General features: G+C 39.6%; 1 protein-coding gene across 3 annotated transcripts in view; it reads left to right on the forward strand.

The window, feature by feature from the left end:
• The first annotated feature begins 3,836 nt into the window (after positions 1-3,836).
• The window catches only part of LOC116060402 (SH3 domain-containing protein 19-like), a 35,254-nt gene continuing 20,702 nt past the window's right edge, over positions 3,837-18,388 (forward strand). For 2 of the 3 annotated variants that reach the window (XM_031313937.2, XM_031313939.2), the window contains exons 1-2: positions 3,837-4,376; positions 14,686-14,722. In XM_031313937.2, coding sequence (XP_031169797.1) covers positions 4,283-4,376; positions 14,686-14,722 — 131 coding nt within the window. In that variant the 5' untranslated portion in view covers positions 3,837-4,282. The remainder of the gene's footprint in view (positions 4,377-14,685; positions 14,723-18,388) is intronic. The other variant, XM_031313938.2, reaches the window with a different exon arrangement.

Below are 18,388 nucleotides of genomic sequence, written 5' to 3' on the forward strand. Positions count from 1 at the left end.
TTCATGCCTAGACCATATTGCGAGTCCTGCTGAAGCACCTTACATTTACAAGAACCACTAAAAAAATCTCAAAATGTTTTTTTATTTTTTTTTATTTATTTATTATTTCAGGACAATGCACATTTGATGAACATGTACAAAAGTACACGTAAAAGTACCAGATTGTAGCCCAAGGGCTAATTTCCATCTGTAGTCCATTCATCAGGTAGCTATACACAGCAGCAACATTTGCTATATCAAACTAGGTAAAACAGGACGAAAGAAAAGAAAAACAGGATAATTCATTAGTAAATGTTAAAACAGAGACACAATTCATTAGTATGCTCCATCGAACTAACACGGCACAGCATACAGGTAGAGATGACCACATGCTTGGTTAGCTCCAAGCCAGATCCAAGACCAAACATATACAGCAATAACATTTGTTATATAAAACAGGGAGAAACAGAACAGAATGATAGAAAAATAAACAAGACAATTCATTTTAAGTGTTAAAACGGAGACACAATACATCAATACGCTCTACTGGGCTAATACGGTACAGCATGCAGTCAGAGGTGATTGCACGTTTGATTAGCTCTGAGCCACACCTTTACCTGGCTCTTAAAGGTGGCCAGAGTGGGACGTTCCCTCACAGTTGGGGGTACTGTGTACCATAATGCACTACCTTTAATAGATAGTGCATTATGGCTGAAAGAGGTTGAAAATGTGAAGTCTCAGCTCTTTGTTGCACATCTGAAGGACAATAAATGTGTATTTTTGACTGTATTGCCAAATCTGTTTAGTTTTTATAGATTTGATCAGGACAGAAATCAATTTTTCTTCCATTTCCTGTTCAGCCACCTGCTGCTGTCTGATGGAGGCGACGCCGCTGCCCTCTGGTGGCCACATATAGAAACTACAAGGGCTTTAATTATTTAAACTGGTCATTAATTCATGCATTTATTATCATTATATTGTCGTTAATTAACCCTTGTGTTGTCTTCCCGTCGACCATGTACTTGTTGTCCATCCAGGTCAAAAGTGAATTTGAATTTTTGGTGCTTTTTCCAGCGTTTTTGGCTCTCTTTTTTATGCTTTTGACACTTTTTAAAACGTTTCTGTCACTTTTTTCAACGTTTTATTTTTGAATTCATGGTCAATAAACCTCATTTATATGACATTATACCTAATTTTTGAGTTAAAAAAGCAGAAATTATGAATTATTTTGACTAATGGTTAAGATCAGAGGATGTTGAGTGAATCACAGACTGGTTTATGTCAAAGTTTAGTCAGGATACTGTTTTAAAACCATTTTAAAATGTTTATAAAATGGAATAAAACACCCAAAATTCAATAAAAGTAATTATTAATTTTACATGCAAAGATAACATGGATGCATGGATGTACATTGTATGGAACTCATACAACGTACATCCATGCATCCATGTTATTTTTGGACATTTTCGTTCAAAGAAATCCATATTTCTGATATAAAAACTTTGAAAACGGGTCAAATTTGACCTGAGGACAACACAAGGGTTAATGCATTTCTCACTTATAGAGGTGGACAAGGCGCTTATGTTCTGCAAGTGATTTAAAGTAGCATTACCACGCTCTAGAAATTAAAGATTAACCTCTTCATATCCCCATATTTGTGTTTGATTTTTGCCTATTTGCCATACCCAAAATGGAAAAGCTTATAACAGAAGAACTGCAAAGTCTAAATGCATGCACTTCATTTGAAACCTAAATTCTTCTAGTTTCGGAAAATGTGCTTGCTCAGCATGTGATTAAAACACAACCTGCAATACATCAGTTCAAACACATTTCATAGTAATTCAATCTTAAAAAATGTATCCTGCCCAAAATCAAACAAACATCCAAACTTGTTTTCTAGAATAGAATAGAATGCCTTTTTATTGTCACTATACACGTGTACTACGAGATTAAAAGCAACTAATTTTTCCAGTGCCAACATGTACGTAAAATAAATAAATAGCCTATATATATATATATATATATATATATATATATATTTATATAACAACATGGAATAAAATAAGGTGCACAGTTCTGATACACTACACATAAAAATAAAAAAAATAAAAAAATAAAAAATAAAAATATATATATATATATATATATATATATGGTTTTATATACAGTGTGATATGCAGTGTGGATTATTGCACATTATTTGAATGTTGCCCAATAGTGGTGATCATATTCAGTAATAGATATTGGACAATGAAAGTAATGATATTGCACAGTATACAGATATTGCACAGTAATGGAATTGCACAGTATTATCAATATTATCAATAGTATTAAATATTAAATAACGCACAGTAGGTGGGTAGAAGGAAGTCTGGGGGTTGGGAGGTTAGACTGTGAAGTCTCAGCTTTGTCTCTCTCTCTCTCTCTCTCTCTCTCTCTCTCTCTCTCTCTCTATCTCTCTCTCTCTCTCTCTCTCTCTCTCTCTCTCTCTATCTATATATACATAAAGTTATGTTTCTATTAATAAAACTCAGTTTGTTCACAGGTGAATAGACAGACTCGAGAGGGATTGAGCTCTGAACTTCAACATACTTTTCCTCAATCGGCCTCAAAGTCGACAACTGCTGCTCGTCTGGACCTGTTAACACCTGTTGACATTCCTGCTGGGTCCACACCTTGCATCAACAGAGTCTGCCTCTCCCCCCTCCCCCTATCTCTCTCTTTCTCTCTGTTCTGTTTGTCATCTAATGTTGAGCTGTTCTATTCTATTTGTCATTTCATCTCTACTGCTTGTCTATAAAGGAAGTTCTGCTTGCTGCAAGGTTCGGTATAAACACAAGTTCAACACATGCACAATACAATGAACTTCCTGTTGTAGCTGATACTTTGCATATTCTATTGTGTAACCATATAAAGAGCTAGTCGCGTGGCTCTAAGGCGATATGTCGGTCAGTCCAACACTTTGGGTCCAGACTGAAATATCTCAACAACCTATTGGATGGATTGCAATAAAATGCAGAGCTACTTTGCATTGATGATGTTTAAACTGTAGGCCTACACATATGAAACCCTATCATTTTGAGATAATAACTCATCATTTTGAGATAAAAAGTCATTATTTTGAGATAATAACTCATCATTTTGAGATAATAACTCATCATTTTGAGATAAAAAGTCATTATTTTGAGAAAATAACTCATTATTTTGAGATTAAAAAAAGTCATTTTGAGATAAAAAGTCATCATTTTGAGAAAATAACATCATTTTGAGATAAAAAAAAGTAATTATTTTGAGATTAAAAAGTCATCATTTTGAGATACTAACTCAACATTTTGAGATTAAAAAGTCATTATTTTGAGATACTAACTTATATTTTTGAGAAAATAACTCATTATTTTGAGATACTAACTTATATTTTGAGATATTAACTTATATTTTGAGATAAAAAGTCATTTTTTTTAGATAAAAAGTCATTTTTTTTGAGAAAATAACTCATTATTTTGAGATACTAACTCATTATTTTGAGATACTAACTCCTATTTTGAGATACTAAGTCATATTTTGAGATAAAAGTCATTATTTTGAGATACTAACTTATATTTTGAGATAAAAAAAGTCATTATTTTGAGATAAAAAGTCATTATTTTGAGATATTAACTAATTATTTTGAGATACTAACGTGTATTTTTGAGAAAATAACTCATTATTATAATTTACAGGATATTTTTCCCCTAAAAATTGCGGTAATGGACCGTGTAATATGACTAGACTAAATAACGTATGATAATATGACTAATTGTTTTGTCCTCCATGTTTTCTTTTTTTTTTTTTCTCTCTCTCTTCAGTTGGTGACGTCACGCGGTCGGAGCGTGTGCGGCTCCGTATCTTGAGCTCGCGACCCGGTGGTTGGGGGGGGGGCAAACAGGGAAGCTTTGGAGGAGCAGCAGCAGCAACAACTGCTGCTCAGGCCGAAACCAACAACAACGACACGTATTGTTTTAAAATTACAGCGAGTTTGAAACGGTTTAACGCCTCGGAAGCGTTTTGAACACTGAGCCGAAATGTTTAAGCGACGCTGGGGCGTCTAAAGTTGTCCGTGTTTGAGTGAACTTGTCCCGGGTTGTTGTGGTGGATGTTAGCGACGAACAAACAGGAGGAGGAGGAATAATAATGTTGGTGCCGCTGTCTCTGTTTTCACCCGGCTCCATTTTCTCCAGTTAAACAAACAGACACACAGACACACAGGAGGAAAGTGAGGAGGAAAAGAAAGAAAGAAAGAAAGAAAGAAAGAAAGAAAGGAGAAATGGCCGAAGCACGGTCCGAGGAAGAGGAGGAAAACATGATGAGGGAAACCCGGGAACAAGTGGCTCGACGGCAGCCGAACAGCTCCGGAGGAGGTAACGTCAAACTACACTTTAACGTTAAAACAAAGCGAAAATGTCTACTCATTTAGTCTGTTTTTAACTCTTTTCACCGGATATCGATTCAATGTATTGACACCTGTAGGGACAATAAGTTGTCACAAGCTTACGCTGGAAATACAAACCATAAACTGTCACTAATAGGTCAGTGGTTCTCAAAGTGGAGTCCGCGGACCCGTAGGGGTCTTTGAGGGGGATTCAGGGGGTCCCCCCCTCGCCCCATAAGTAACACAATGACAGAATTATTACTATTTGGGGCAAAGGTTGCTACACTCTATGTGATAAAACATCTAAACTCAAAAATCCTATCAAATGGTTTATACCATGTTTACACGTACATGGTTATTTTTGAAAAATGGAGACATTTCCCTTCGTTTGTGCCCTTCGTTTACACACAAACGGAGAATTCGCCTCTGAAAACAATTCTTTCTAAAAACTCCGGCCAGAGTGGAGATTTTGGAAAACTTAGCTTGCACGTTAGCATGTAAACTGAGACAAACGGAGGTTTAGGCAGCCGAGGAAGAGAAGAGAGAGGAAGTGATATCGTTGCTGCTGTTGCTGTTTTTGGCATTCTGATTGGCTAACGTGGGCTTGAGCTTCTCGTTATACTACAGGTTTGGCGTGCTATTGACGGCACATATACACGGGTACGTGTACACAAACACTTCTGAAAACAGACAGCTGTACACAATGTTATTTTTGAAAATGGAGAGGTTGAAATGTCCGTTTATGAAAATAGCCGGCCACGTGTAAACGTAGCACTAGTTTGTGTCAGTTTTGGGGTCCTTGAGATTAAAATAAAGTTTGAAAAAAAACTGCTATAGATGATACAAATACAAACCCTAAATTGACACATAGATGGCCAGATATCAGCACACATTTCTTACAAGAAAGCTCAGAAAACCCCTTCAATATATCTTTCATATTCTTTGTTACATTGCAGAGTTTTTGTGGTAATTGTGGTGAGTTTTTAAAGGTACTTTTAGCTCCTGAATACTCCTTCAGGCTCTTCCACGTCTGTGGTATTTGTAGTATGTCTGTAGAATCTCACATAGGACTGATACAGCTACGTTATGCTGTAACGGCTGGACTGAAAATACCTGTAACAGACTGGTTTAACTTGCATAAAATGAAGGTGGTACAAAAGCCGCAAAGCTATTTGCAACATGAGGAGTCTTTTCTGAAAGAAATGTTAAAATAAATCATTGCATTTATGTTTTAAAAGTGCTGAAATTTGAATAGAAGTTTTGTGAAGCGCTCAGAAATTGAAGGAATAGTTGATTATTGTAACTATTTTGATATTCTACTAATCATTTAGGCATATTTTTAAGCAAAAATGCCAAAAAAACTTGCATGTTCCAGCCTCTCAAATGCAAATATTTGGCTGTTTTTTTTTTTTCTTTTACCTCCATGATGTGTAGAGCTGCAAAGAATAAACGATTTAGTTGTCAACTAATAAATTGATCACCAACTGTTCCCTGCTTGTTAAATGTGAGTATTTTCTAGTTCACTGATCCACATATTTCACCGTTTTCTGACATTTTATAGACCAAACAACTGATCCATTCATCCAGAAAATAATCCACAAATATGACAACTTGGAGTTTGAGTTATTAAGATGGTCATGTCTTACTTTCTACTGACATTTTATGGACAATTAAACGTACAATATGTCATTTTTCTGCCTACTAGGGGTCTCTCAATCAAAACAATGGATGGTAAACACAGACTTTTTTATGACGTCGTGTAGTGGCATTATGGGAGTTGTAGTTTAACACAATTGGCGATTTAAAATAGATCTGTTCACGGAATAGGTTTATCCATTACAGTTTTATCCACGTTACGTTTAGTAACTTCTATTCACGTCATTCTGATGAAATAGCTGCAGTGTCCCCCACATAATTACGTTTTCTTGATTCGATTTGTATTGGTAGCTAACGTTAGCTAGCTAGTTGACCAGTTAGCAAGCAAGCAAACTAACATTAACAAAATATATAACATAGGTATAGTCGATTTTAGACATTTTAACGCAGAAATGTCACATATTGTACCTTTTTTAAAGGACGATTGATCCAGAGAATATTTGACAGATTACTCACTTTACACACACAGATGTCAGTGTTTCCCCCTCGCTTTGTGGAAGACTTAGGTGGCGGGGGGGTTTAGGTGTCCTTCCTCAAGAGATAGTTGTACATTTTGTGTCTCTTTGTGGGATTTTTGCGTCTCTTTGTAGCCGTGTTGTGTCCCTTTTTGGTCATTTGTGTTTTCTTTGGGGTTGTTTTGGGTCTCTGTTATTTGGTGTCTCTTTGTAGTCGGTTTGTGTCTCTTTGTGGTAGTTTTGCGTCTCTTTTTCACATCGTGTTGGGCCGTCATTTTCACCACATCTGTGTCTAAAACGTTGGAAAAACTAGAGCAGATAATCAATAAGTAACACTCAAAAAGCCTTAAGACAAAACTTGCAAAATATGACAGTCATTAGATCTGAGAAGAGTCTTTTAGTTACATTTATTTGGCTTTGGCACATGAACTTATAATGGCAGGGAAAACCCTGGATGTTCTCCTAATAAAAAAAACCAACTTATAAGCGATTCAAACTGTAGGCAAATCCCATTGTGCGAGTGTGGGAGTAGCCTGCTTGGACCCAAAGCCATAAATTCTTGTATCAGCATGTAGACATTTGGGTCAAAGTTTACCCAGTTGACTGTAATAATGGTGCAGGCCTGTGCCAAGACTTACAGCCATTAGTTTAATGTACAAGCCTCCCTCTTTGTCTCTGTCAGTGAGTTTACATGCACAGCAGTAACCAGGGAATGGTTGTATACATGCCAAGTTCTCCCAGTATACATATATATGAGCGCTAGGCCCCGATCCGAATATTCGAATATTCTGTTTTTCTTTTTTTAAAGGCACACGGTGTAGGAATTTCTCCCATCTAGCGGTGAAATTGTATTTTGCGTTTAAACGAATAGTGCTCTCTCGTGCCTCGCTTTTTCAAATGCGTGTTGCAACTACGGTAGCCGTTACGTACCAAGAAGCTATGACAACATGTCTTCCAATTTTCTCTTTTTTGGCGACGAGGATTCCTTCTCCTGTGGCTCGGCATGAGTACGATCCTCCATTATGAACTAAAGTGCAGTTGCAGGCTTTCAAATTTGCCGGGGCAGCGACAAGCGCCTCTCACTGATCTCCTTCTCCGTTTCAGCTGGTTTCAGTCACGTGACGCTGGCTCTGAACGAAAAGATGATGTGGATTAGTAGACAGGTAGGCTAGTGCTCTATGTCCCTCTCAGCCATTAGACAGATGAAGACAGATGAGAAATTCTTCACTTACGAGGACAAGTCAGATCATTGGCAGAGGTCATTTTACACCAATGAGGACATATTTATGAATGAAGACATTGATTTTAGCTAATACAATACTTAAAACACTACACAGTGGACCTTTTTAAATGTGCACGCAGGCTGAAGTTCACTGTGGTGTTTTGTCGGGATTAAGCTGCTTGCTGCTAGCTAATTTACGCAGCGCTATGCCGTCCATCTCAGCCGATAACAGAGAAATGTTCAGAGAAAGGTTTGTAGAGGTCTGTATGGTTTTACCGTAGCAGCCTGGTGTCTCTGTCAGGCCGTTCATGAAGGTAAAGAAAGTAAGACGTCAGGTACGGCCGCGCATAACGCCAGTACAGTGAGGCGCTTCATTCAAACTAGGGTTGTTACGGTACACAAACATCACGGTTCGGTACGTGCTGTTTTCAAGTCACGGTTTGGTTCATTTTCGGCACAATAAGGGCAGTGCTTGGCCCTGGCTTTGTGGAAGACTTAGATGGGGGGGTTTAGGCGTCCTTCCTCAAGAAAATGTGACATTTTTCAATAAAAAAAAAAAAAAAAAAATGCAATTTCTCCCGTATATTTTGTGTCTCTTTGTAGTCATTTTAGTTTTTTTTTTGGGGTTGTTTTTTCTCTCTGGTCATTTGGCGTCTCTTTGTAGTCGGTTTGTGTCTCTTTGTGGTAGTTTTTGCATCTTTTTTCACATAATTTTGGGCCGTTATTATCACCATATCTGTGTCTAAGACGTTGAAAAGCTAGAGCAGATCATAAATAAATAACACTCAAACTTAAAGCTAAAGAAGTCCAACTACTGTCATTAGATCTGAGAAAAGTCTTTTAGTGACATTCATTCGGCTTACGTGCTGCCCAAAACGGCTCGGGAGCCACACCTAAACCTTGTAATGGCGGGGAAAACCTGAGTAACGCTTCATTTATGGTCGCCGCGGTGTTCTCGGGGCGAGGTGCGGGCGCCATAAAATGACGTCACCACGTCGTTTTGTCAAAGGCAGACGGTCATTTAGATTTGGAGATAAACAACAGTCACGTTAATGATTAGAGTAGATAAATGTAATGTTTCGCAGCACCACTGTTTATCATGGACAGATATTTAGAAATGAATTTAGTCTGAGAAATAAATGAGATGTTAACTGTGTCTCGGGTCGGGCTCGGACACAAATTTCTTAATGCCTGTCGGGCTCGGGTTCGGTCACGGCTCTGTCGGATGCAGGCCGGGCTCGGACAGAAAAATTTGGTTTAGTGTGGGGAGTGTGTTTATGGTAGAGCGAGTGAGAGAGTGAAGGCGATTATCTTTGGAGTGAGTACTGACTCTAGAGTCATAGTGAGAGAAACAAAGTGTCTCCTCTGTTCTTTCTGACCACGGTGGGAAATCTGGAGCAGGAAAAGTTAACCCTCTCTTTGATTTCATGTTGTTTATGGAGAAGGAGAACCAGGAAATGAGTCGGGCGGGGGGGGATGCAACGCTACCAAGCCACGGCCGAGAGACGTGCGTCGCCGCAACGTGAAGTTACATTTTTCGAGAGGTGCATGTGAGGCTACGGTGCAGGGTCCGTGCCTCCACGTACCTACGTACGTAGCCACGGCGTAGATTTTACACAGAAGCATAAATCACACTTTAACCTGAAATATAATCTGGCTTTTAAACGGCATGTAAACGCACTGTACGACTGTATCATTCAGAGAAACACAAGTTATAATTTAACGTGACTCTTCAAGACTATTCTTTGTAACAGTGTGTTTGTGTTTGTGAGTGAGTCAGAGAAACGTTTAAATCCACAGAAGCCTTTCAGATGACGCCCTCACCTGCGCCCCCCCAGGCTAGGGCTGGCTATATCTTGGGGGGAAAAGCACCTTTTTGAAGTGATACTATGACGCAATACCACCCGAGCACTCAAGTCTAGTCTTTTAACTGAGATAATACGTCCCTGAGTATCACCTGAAATACTGCCTTTTACATTTCATCCAATCAGTAAATCACCCAGCAGCTATCTAACAAACGCAACATCCTCTCAGGAAAAAAGTTCCTTGATTGACACTCCAGAAAATGTACCTATGTCATGATTTATATAGCTTAGATTGATATAAAATTCCATCTATCAGGATAGAGGATTTTATCCGTATCGCCCACTTCTAACTGACTCAATCATAGGGCTGCAATTATTTTCATAGTCGATTAATCTGTTGATTATTTTCTCGATTAGTTGTTTGATCTATAAAAATGTTAATTGCTAATTGTCCACAACTCAAAGACATTCAGTTTACTGTCACAGAGGAGAGAAGAAACTAGAAGATATTCACATTTAACAAGCTGGAATCAGAGAAATCTGATTTTTTTTTAATAAAAAAATGACTCAAACGATGACTCGATTATCAAAATAGTTGGCGATTAATTTAATAGTTGACAACTAATCGATTCATCGTTGCACCTCTACTTAATAATCACTGTATAAATAGGAAGTGATCCTTCTTTTTCTTTTTTCTTTTTTTTATAATAAACAGAAAAAGAAGAAATGGAAAATTTGATTGACAGTTGATCTGACTGGGAAATTCATTATAGAAACACAACAGCAAACAAACTATAAAACATAAATAGTGCATGAAAGTGTCCTCCTCAGTGACTACGTTAACATACACAATGCCAATATTCCACTATAATTCAGAATATGACAATATGATACAGGTCTGCAATTTTTTACCCCAGTTTGTGACAGTTTACGGCCTCTTGAATTAAACATAAAAAGCAGCACTTAAAAAATAATGACGGTTTCTTTTTAAAGTGTAATTTTCTTCTGATATTTTCTTTCAACAGACACAAAAAAACCTCTGAGTGTCTTTCGCGATGTGGTTATTGCGCCAGTTGATATTGCGATGACGATTTAGAAAAAAAACAAACATATGAACATACAACAACAACAAAGAAATCCACCTGCCAGGTTAGTTAATTCATCAACTAATGCTCCTACGTTAGGAAAGAGGCTTACACGTTTAACTGTTGACACAGATCTGGGATCTGGCGCGTGTTGCTCCGTCAGCTGTTGTTGTTGTTGTGATGAAACTCGAGCATGTGATCGTGACCAGCTGAGGTCACCGAGTTCTCATCAGATAAGTTTTTAAATATGTGCTTTTCATCTGATAAGAGCTGTGATTCTTTTCAACGTGCGAGGAGTTTGAACGGCTGTCGTGGGAAGCATTTTGAGGCCCAACTTCAACTCGCACTCAGGGACGCGGCTGTGTTTTGCGTGCAGCGTTTCAGCGCCGTGGTTGTGGATTTATTTTCTCTGGCATCTGTCGTTTCCACAGCGTTGGTCTTCAGCTCCAGCTCACCTCTCCTTTAGCTTTGGGAAAATGCTGCTCAATCACAACTTCTTCTCAAGGCAAGTCGCCGCTCCGTTTTTGTGTATTTTATGAAACTAAGAGTGACGATATTCTCAGTTTCAAAAGAAGAGGAAAGATGTTTTTGATGTTTTGATGAAGTTGCAGGTGATCAATTTATTTTAGGCAATGAAATGTTCCCTTCCAAAGGTTTTGAGACATGCCCGCCGGCTGTGGTTTAGGTGGTTGAGCGGTCGCCTACCAATCGGAAGGTTGGTGGTTTGATTCCCGGCCCTGCAGTCCCATGTCAAAGTGTCCTTGGGCAAGACACTGAACCCCGAATTGCTCCCGATGCTGCGCCGTCGGTGTTTAAAAGTGTGTGAATGTGTATCTGATGAGCAGGTAGCGTCCTGTACGGCAGCCTCGGCCACAGTCTGTGAATGTGTGTGACTGGTTCCTGTACAACGTTACAGCGCTTTGAGTAGTCATTAAGACTAGAAAAGCGCTATATAAATACAGCCCATTGACATAAACTGACCCACTCTATTTCTACACTGCATCTTTTGGATTATTATCTCTCTGAAAATATTGAGTATTATACTTCATAATGTGAACTTTTGCACATTCCCTGGTCCATATTTTGCACATGCCTGCACATAACTCTACAGTCTTTTCTCTAGCTTCGTGGAAGACGTAGGTGTGCGTATTTGGCGGGGGGGGGGATTAGGCGTCTTTCGTCAAGAAAATGTTTTTCAATTTAAAAAAAAAAAAAAAAAGCTATTTCCCCCCCGTACATGTTGTGTCTCTTTGTGCGTCTCTTTGTAGTCGTGTTGTGTCTCTTTTTAGGTCATTTTAGTTTTCTTTGGGGTTGTTTTGTCTCTCTGTGGTCATTTAGGTCTCTTTGTAATCGCTTTGGGTCTCTTTGTCACATCATTTTGGGCCGTTATCACGAAAACTGTTTCTGAAACCTTGGAAAGCTCGAGCAGATAATAAGTACATAACACTCAAAAAGCTTGAAGACAAAACTTAAAGCTAAAGAAGTCCAACTACTATCATTAGATCTGAGAAGAGTGTTTTAGTGACATTCATTCGGGTTGGGTGCTGCCCAAAACGGCTCGGGGTGCTGCACCTAAACCTTATAATGGCAGGAAAACCCTGAGCTCTTTCATCAATTTAATTTATGTTTTGTGACTTTTACAGTACTTGCTTTTTATCTTCTCCTTATATCTTTGCACCAACATACCGAGGTAAATCCCTTTTGGGAATAATAATAGAAGTATGTATATTTTAAATTGTCATGGCTAACTTGGGGATCAATAACGTGTCTGTCTGTCTGTCTGTCTGTCAGTTGCTCATTTACACAAACATTAGCGTTAATTTAAAGTAGTGTTTCGAGCCAAAACAATTAGTGGATTTATCTGTAAGTCGATCTACAGTTGAAGTTCTTTCTTTAAGCAAAAATGCTCCTTTTCTTAGTTTGATGTGAGAATAAACTCAGTATCTTTAGGTGATGAAATGTTGGCCAGAAAAAATATGCAGTTTGATAATATTGCGTCTGGTTTTAGGAAATTGTGATGGCCAATTTTGACTGTTCTCGCTCGTTTTGCAAATCAATCAATAATGGAAACAATCCTTAGTTGCAGCCCTGGTCGTGTACACGTCGGCCTAACAAATATAAATCCAATATTGTCCCTCTTTTAGCTCTTCAGCCGCTAAATATAGCCGCTGAAGTTTCAAACATGAATCCCTTCTAGCTCAAATCACAGACTTGTAACTTTTAGAAACCCAACGGATGACGAGCGCCGAGGAAAATTTGCTGCGGTGAGCATTTACGAGTTTCAGCGCAGCTCCGGCACACAGCTGAGCCAGCCTGCCGCAGCAGGACAAACATCTGGAAGTCTTAAAACGCCTGATGACTCCAGCAGAATCCCACAGCAGCCAATCACAGCCTCACTTCCTGAGTGCCCTCTTCCAATCAGGACGCTGGCCAGAACAGACGGGCGGTCCAGTTGGAGTTTTAGAGGCATAGAGAGAGAGAGAGAGAGAGAGTTTGGGGGAAGAGAAGAAGAAGACAGACAACTGAGACATTTTGCATTTTTGAATAGCAGGCTAGGAAGAAAGAAGTCTTTTTATTTTGCACGTCAACATCTGGACACTACAGGAAAGTCGAACTGACCTGATTATCAGTTTGGGGTGTGAAGAGAAGCAGAGGAAAGGAAAGGTAGGAAACGGTTAAATGCACACTTACAGAAAAAGACCGTCCTGCTCCACCTCAGAGAGAGAGAGAGGAACTATTTTGCCTTTTCTTTTTCCTTTCTTTAGAGGTTCAGATGAGAACACATACATTTACTTTTTCTTCTTTATTGTTGCTCATCATGGACCTTCTTCACAGCAGACATGTTGACTTGTCATAGTAGGAAAATCACAGCTGAAATTGATAACCTTAACGATGGCTCAGTTCCATCAAGTGTCCCAGTAAGATATTTCAGTGAGTCAGCGTCAACAATACCAGGACCTCTAAGTGGAACGCAGCCATCATTAATGGCTTCGAAAACACCTGTGCTTTTCCTGCTATGACATGTCAACATGCCTGCCGTGAAAAAAGGTGATGTTTCTGAACTACGCTTCCCAGAGATCACTTGTCAATCACTGTCACCGACGGCGATGTCCTCCTTCCTCTTGATTTTTTCCAAGGATGTAGTTTCTGTAGGTGGCGTTATTTTCTGTGTGGGCTCCGCCACGACTTTCAGTTCGTCTTCTGTTTTATTACACACAAACTGGAAACATGAAACGGTCCACTTCCTGTACGGTACATTAATCGCAAAAACCAAACGGAAACCACTTTACCAAAATTCTGCCGAGAATTTATGGCCTAATTGTATTTTTCATTTTAGTATGTGATTGATATTATGTGTCAGTTTTGCTAAATTTATGAAACTGTTGCCTAATCAATCATTTGGACATTTTTGGTAATTGGTGACAATACAATGCTTGAGTCTCGGGACCATGAACAGTACTTTTTTTTTTTTTTTTAATACTTTGGTTGGTCGTGTAACCCTCGTTTTTTTCATTTAACAAAATATGCAAAATTACTGTCTGCATTAGTGTAGTCTCGCATTGCCAGACCTTCCTCCACAGCGCTGCAGAGGAGGGTCTGGCTGGTCCACACCGCATTCCGGGATGGGAGAAAAACGTGCTCTGGTTTATTGGCATTTCTTTACACCAATCACAATCCTCATGGGCGGCGCTAAGTTAAAGACTAGACTAAGAATAATCCTCATTAAAACCCTTGCGATGTAGTGTATAGTGTGGATAAAGAAAAGACTTATTGGCAATCTTTATCAACGTTGTGTTCTCTTTGTGGTTTTTTTAACCTGTTGGATGGCACAGGAAATGTATAAAATATAGTCTAGAGTTGGAAAATAGGAAATATGTCATAAAAGAATAAGTAAACAAGTCGAGAAATCGTACTTTTAATGCCCACTTTTGATTCTTGCTGCCTTTTGTTTGATACTCATTTTTAAATATACATTCCTATTAATCACAATCTCTCTCTCTCTCTCTCTCTCTCTCTCTCTCTCTCTCTCTCTCTCTCTCTCTCTCTCTCTCTCTCTCTCTCTCTGTCTTCACAGGTCGTTCTAACAGACGTAAGCCAGAGCATCGTCTCAGGTAAGAGGTCTTGCTCTTCCTTGTCTCGCCGGGCAGTTTGCCAAGATGGCTAACTGTTACCAGGAGATGTGCATTTAATGTGATGCGCATGAAGACAGATAGTTTTGGCAAAGGCTGTTGAAATCCCGGACATTCGGAAACCTCTTTCAACTGGTTTTGTTGAGTTAATCAGTGCTTCTGATTGTGTTCAAACCTGCTGTGAAAGCTTTAAAAAAACTAAAAAGTACTTTAAACAAATCTGCAGCAAACATTTTCTGCTGTTTAACTCCAGTTTGGGACTATTTACTGCAGTGTTCTCGCAGACTTGCAGGAACTACTTTTCTACCCTTTGGTCTGCGGGTCTGACACACTCCTGAAAGTATTTGGGCTGTTGGCATGGAAACTAGCCGGGTGTGTGTGTGTGTGTGTGTGTGTGTGTGTGTGTGTGTGTGTGTGTGTTTTAAGAGAAACAAACCTAATAATAAGAAGGTTGTGAAACATTTGAAACCCCCTAATGCATGAATACAAAGCAGACTGTTCACATTAGTCTGCATAAAGGAGAATGGAGAAAGTTGGAGAAATATTTGAAGGCCTTAGTTTGTGGTGCTTAAGTGAATATTCACTCAGGTCAGCTAGTGTGTGTTTTGCAGACATCCTCACAGGACTTTCCCCCATTCATTTCCACTGTGTTTGGCAGGTTTGATGATCTTTTTTAAGCTCTTCATCTTCACTGGAACACATTTAAAAACGGATCTGTTGCCAAAGTCAGCTGTGAAAAATGTCAAAGTGAAGGAATCAAATAGGCCGAACTAATAACTTCAATGAATACCTGTAACTTAACACTTCCTGCAGCTGCTCACCATTAAAAGCCATAATCCGCTGTCTTTTCCTGAAAGGGTTTCATGCTAGGAAGCAGCCAGAGGAAGTGTTGAATTTGCTTTAACAGCGTAATAAAATCACAGTAGGTCTGTTTTCCTGTGATGCCCGTGGGCCGAAACTCCGATCCAATGAATATGCCCTCTTCTCTCATAAAGGTGTCCTGTCAGCAGCAAAAATCGTACTCTCCAAAGCACATTTCCTTGAGTTCTAACACGTATGTAGAATGCATTTCCTTCCGCATAAAACATTTGTAAAACCGATTTCTAAACCGTGCATTGTTAAGGTTTACGAGTGCTTGAGAGCAGTCTCCTTTTTCGGTGCTTTATCTGCGTGTTGCTACGTTTCCTTTGTCAGGTTATCGCCACCAGCTGTTGATCAGCATGTCATTCACACTGCCTGCTTGTATAAACATGACAGGACCCCAAAAAAAGCAGCAAATTCCCGTTGGGTGAAGTAGAGCTTCCTATTTTATTAACATATCACTCAGAACAGAAAAATACTTTGCACATCTAAAACATGAGACAGGTGCGTCGAAGAGGGACAAGTAGGTAGAAGGTTGCAAAGAAACTCCCGCACACTGTCTAACTTGCAAAGATAAATTTAATAGCTGGCAACATGGCGGTACCAGACCTTCATCGGGTAAAAAAACGATAACTGATTAAGATCTCGTACCGAAACGTTGCCAAATTTACTTAAAGTGCTCATATTATGCTTTTTGTCTTTTTCCCTTTCCTTTATTGTGTTATATATCTTTTTTGTGGACATTATATGTTTACAAAGTGAAAAAGCCCAAAGTCCACCCCAAAGGGACTTACCATCTCCAACTGAAAACACTGTTCACAAACTGCTCCAAACAGCTCTGTTGTAGTCCAGCCTTTACTTCAGAGACAAACGTGGTCACTTTGGAACACACGTTATAATGCTCACCTAGCTGCTAGCATGGCACGCCCTCATACTCTGCTTCTGACTGGCTAGTAGTCCTCACCTAGGTACTGTCAGGGCACGCCCTCATACTCTACTTCTGACTGGCTAGTAGTCCTTACCTAGGTACTGTCAGGGCACGCCCTCATACTCTGCTTCTGACTGGCTAGTAGTCCTTACCTAGGTACTGTCAGGGCACGCCCTCATACTCTACTTCTGACTGGCTAGTAGTCCTTACCTAGCTACTGTCAGGGCACGCCCTCATACTCTGCTTCTGACTGGCTAGTAGTCCTTACCTAGCTACTGTCAGGGCACGCCCTCATACTCTGCTTCTGACTGGCTAGTAGTCCTTACCTCGCTACTGCGCATGCGCGACTCCCAACAAAGATGAAACAGAAGTGAGAGGTCTCACTCTGTAGCTAAAACAGAGAGCTCAACACACAGGGTGAAAAGAGGAGCTGCAGCAATGTGCAGTATGACTAAAATATGGTGTTTTTTGAAAATTAAACCACAAACCTTTTCTGGTACAACCTCTAAATACAATTATGAACCTGAAAATGAGCATAATATGAGCACTTTAACTTTGCAAGTTAGACAGAGTGCAATTAACATATCACTGACACATTTCGACTATACACTCACTAATAATCCTTTAGGTGAGTGTAGGTGTTCCTCAGAGTGTGAATAGTGGTTAAAAGCAAGACACTTATACACAAGATAATTAAATAAGTGAGCAGGCCAAACCAAAAAGACAGAGACCGAGGCGTAGTAACTCCAACAATGTACAGTTTAGTATTAGAGAAACAGGAATACAGACAAAACAGGGACCCATTCATAAAAGAAAACGCTCTATTGTGGTTCAAATGCTCCTCAGGGTACCTTACAGCCCCGTTTTTATATTCTGCACACAATTACTTCTGTCACCTTTTTAATGTGCAACTAAAGTATAAATACCTGCGAGGAATGATTGTCCGAAAGTGTGTGCCATTATTTGAATGACGGCAACAAGACTCACTTTTCTTGCGGCCTTTGTAGTTTTGGTTTACGTCATTTTTCTGCCTGAACTGCCGGACCATCAGTCGCACACACACCCCAAACACGACATAATGGTCTAAAGTCTAAATCAGAGTTTTTCTTTTGCCCAACCCTTTTTCAGGGGGCAGGGAGAAATGGAAAGAGGATAAAACAACGTTGTTTTTCCATTAGTTTAAAGTAAAGCAGTGAGGTGTGTGTGTGTGTGTGTGTGTGTGTGTGTGTGTGTGTGTTTGGGCAGCGTCAGGGGTGAGTCATGTGTGTCTGTTCATAGTTAGCAGCTCTGTGGCAGAGAGAGAGAGAGAGAGAGAGCAAGAGAGGGACGGTCAGAGACAAAGAAAAAGACGAGGGAGATACAGAAAGCCTAAGACGACTGACCTCCTGTCATCTGGGTGAGTCTGTTGATTCCTAACCTGCTTAGCAACAACTACTTAACTACTAATTAAATGCATCTTGTACACTGTACGAGTGTTGCAGCATTGGCTGGGTATCGTTTCATTAGATTGGAAATTGGGTATTAAATTGACGAGAGTTGATACTTTAGAGGCAACTCGGTCGTGCCTAAAAAAGTATTGGACTCAGTACCCGGCCCTAGTTGCAGCAGCTTATAGGAATAGAAACCTCTTAAAGTTTGTTGGTGATTCTGTTATTGTTGACTTGTTGATGATCGGGATCACGGGCCGGCGGTGGATGACTGTGTGGCTTTGTGTGACAAGTCTTTCCTCCATCTAAATGGGATCATTGATTACAAAAGGTCACCACCAAGCCCACTGCCAGCTGTTATAAAAGGTGTTGACGTTGACCTAGTGCAGCGGTGCTCAAGCTTTTTCAATAATGTTCCCCCTTTGAACAGTT

The sequence above is a fragment of the Sander lucioperca genome, chromosome 17, assembly GCF_008315115.2.
Source record: "Sander lucioperca isolate FBNREF2018 chromosome 17, SLUC_FBN_1.2, whole genome shotgun sequence".
NCBI classification, from domain to species: Eukaryota; Metazoa; Chordata; class Actinopteri; order Perciformes; family Percidae; genus Sander; species Sander lucioperca.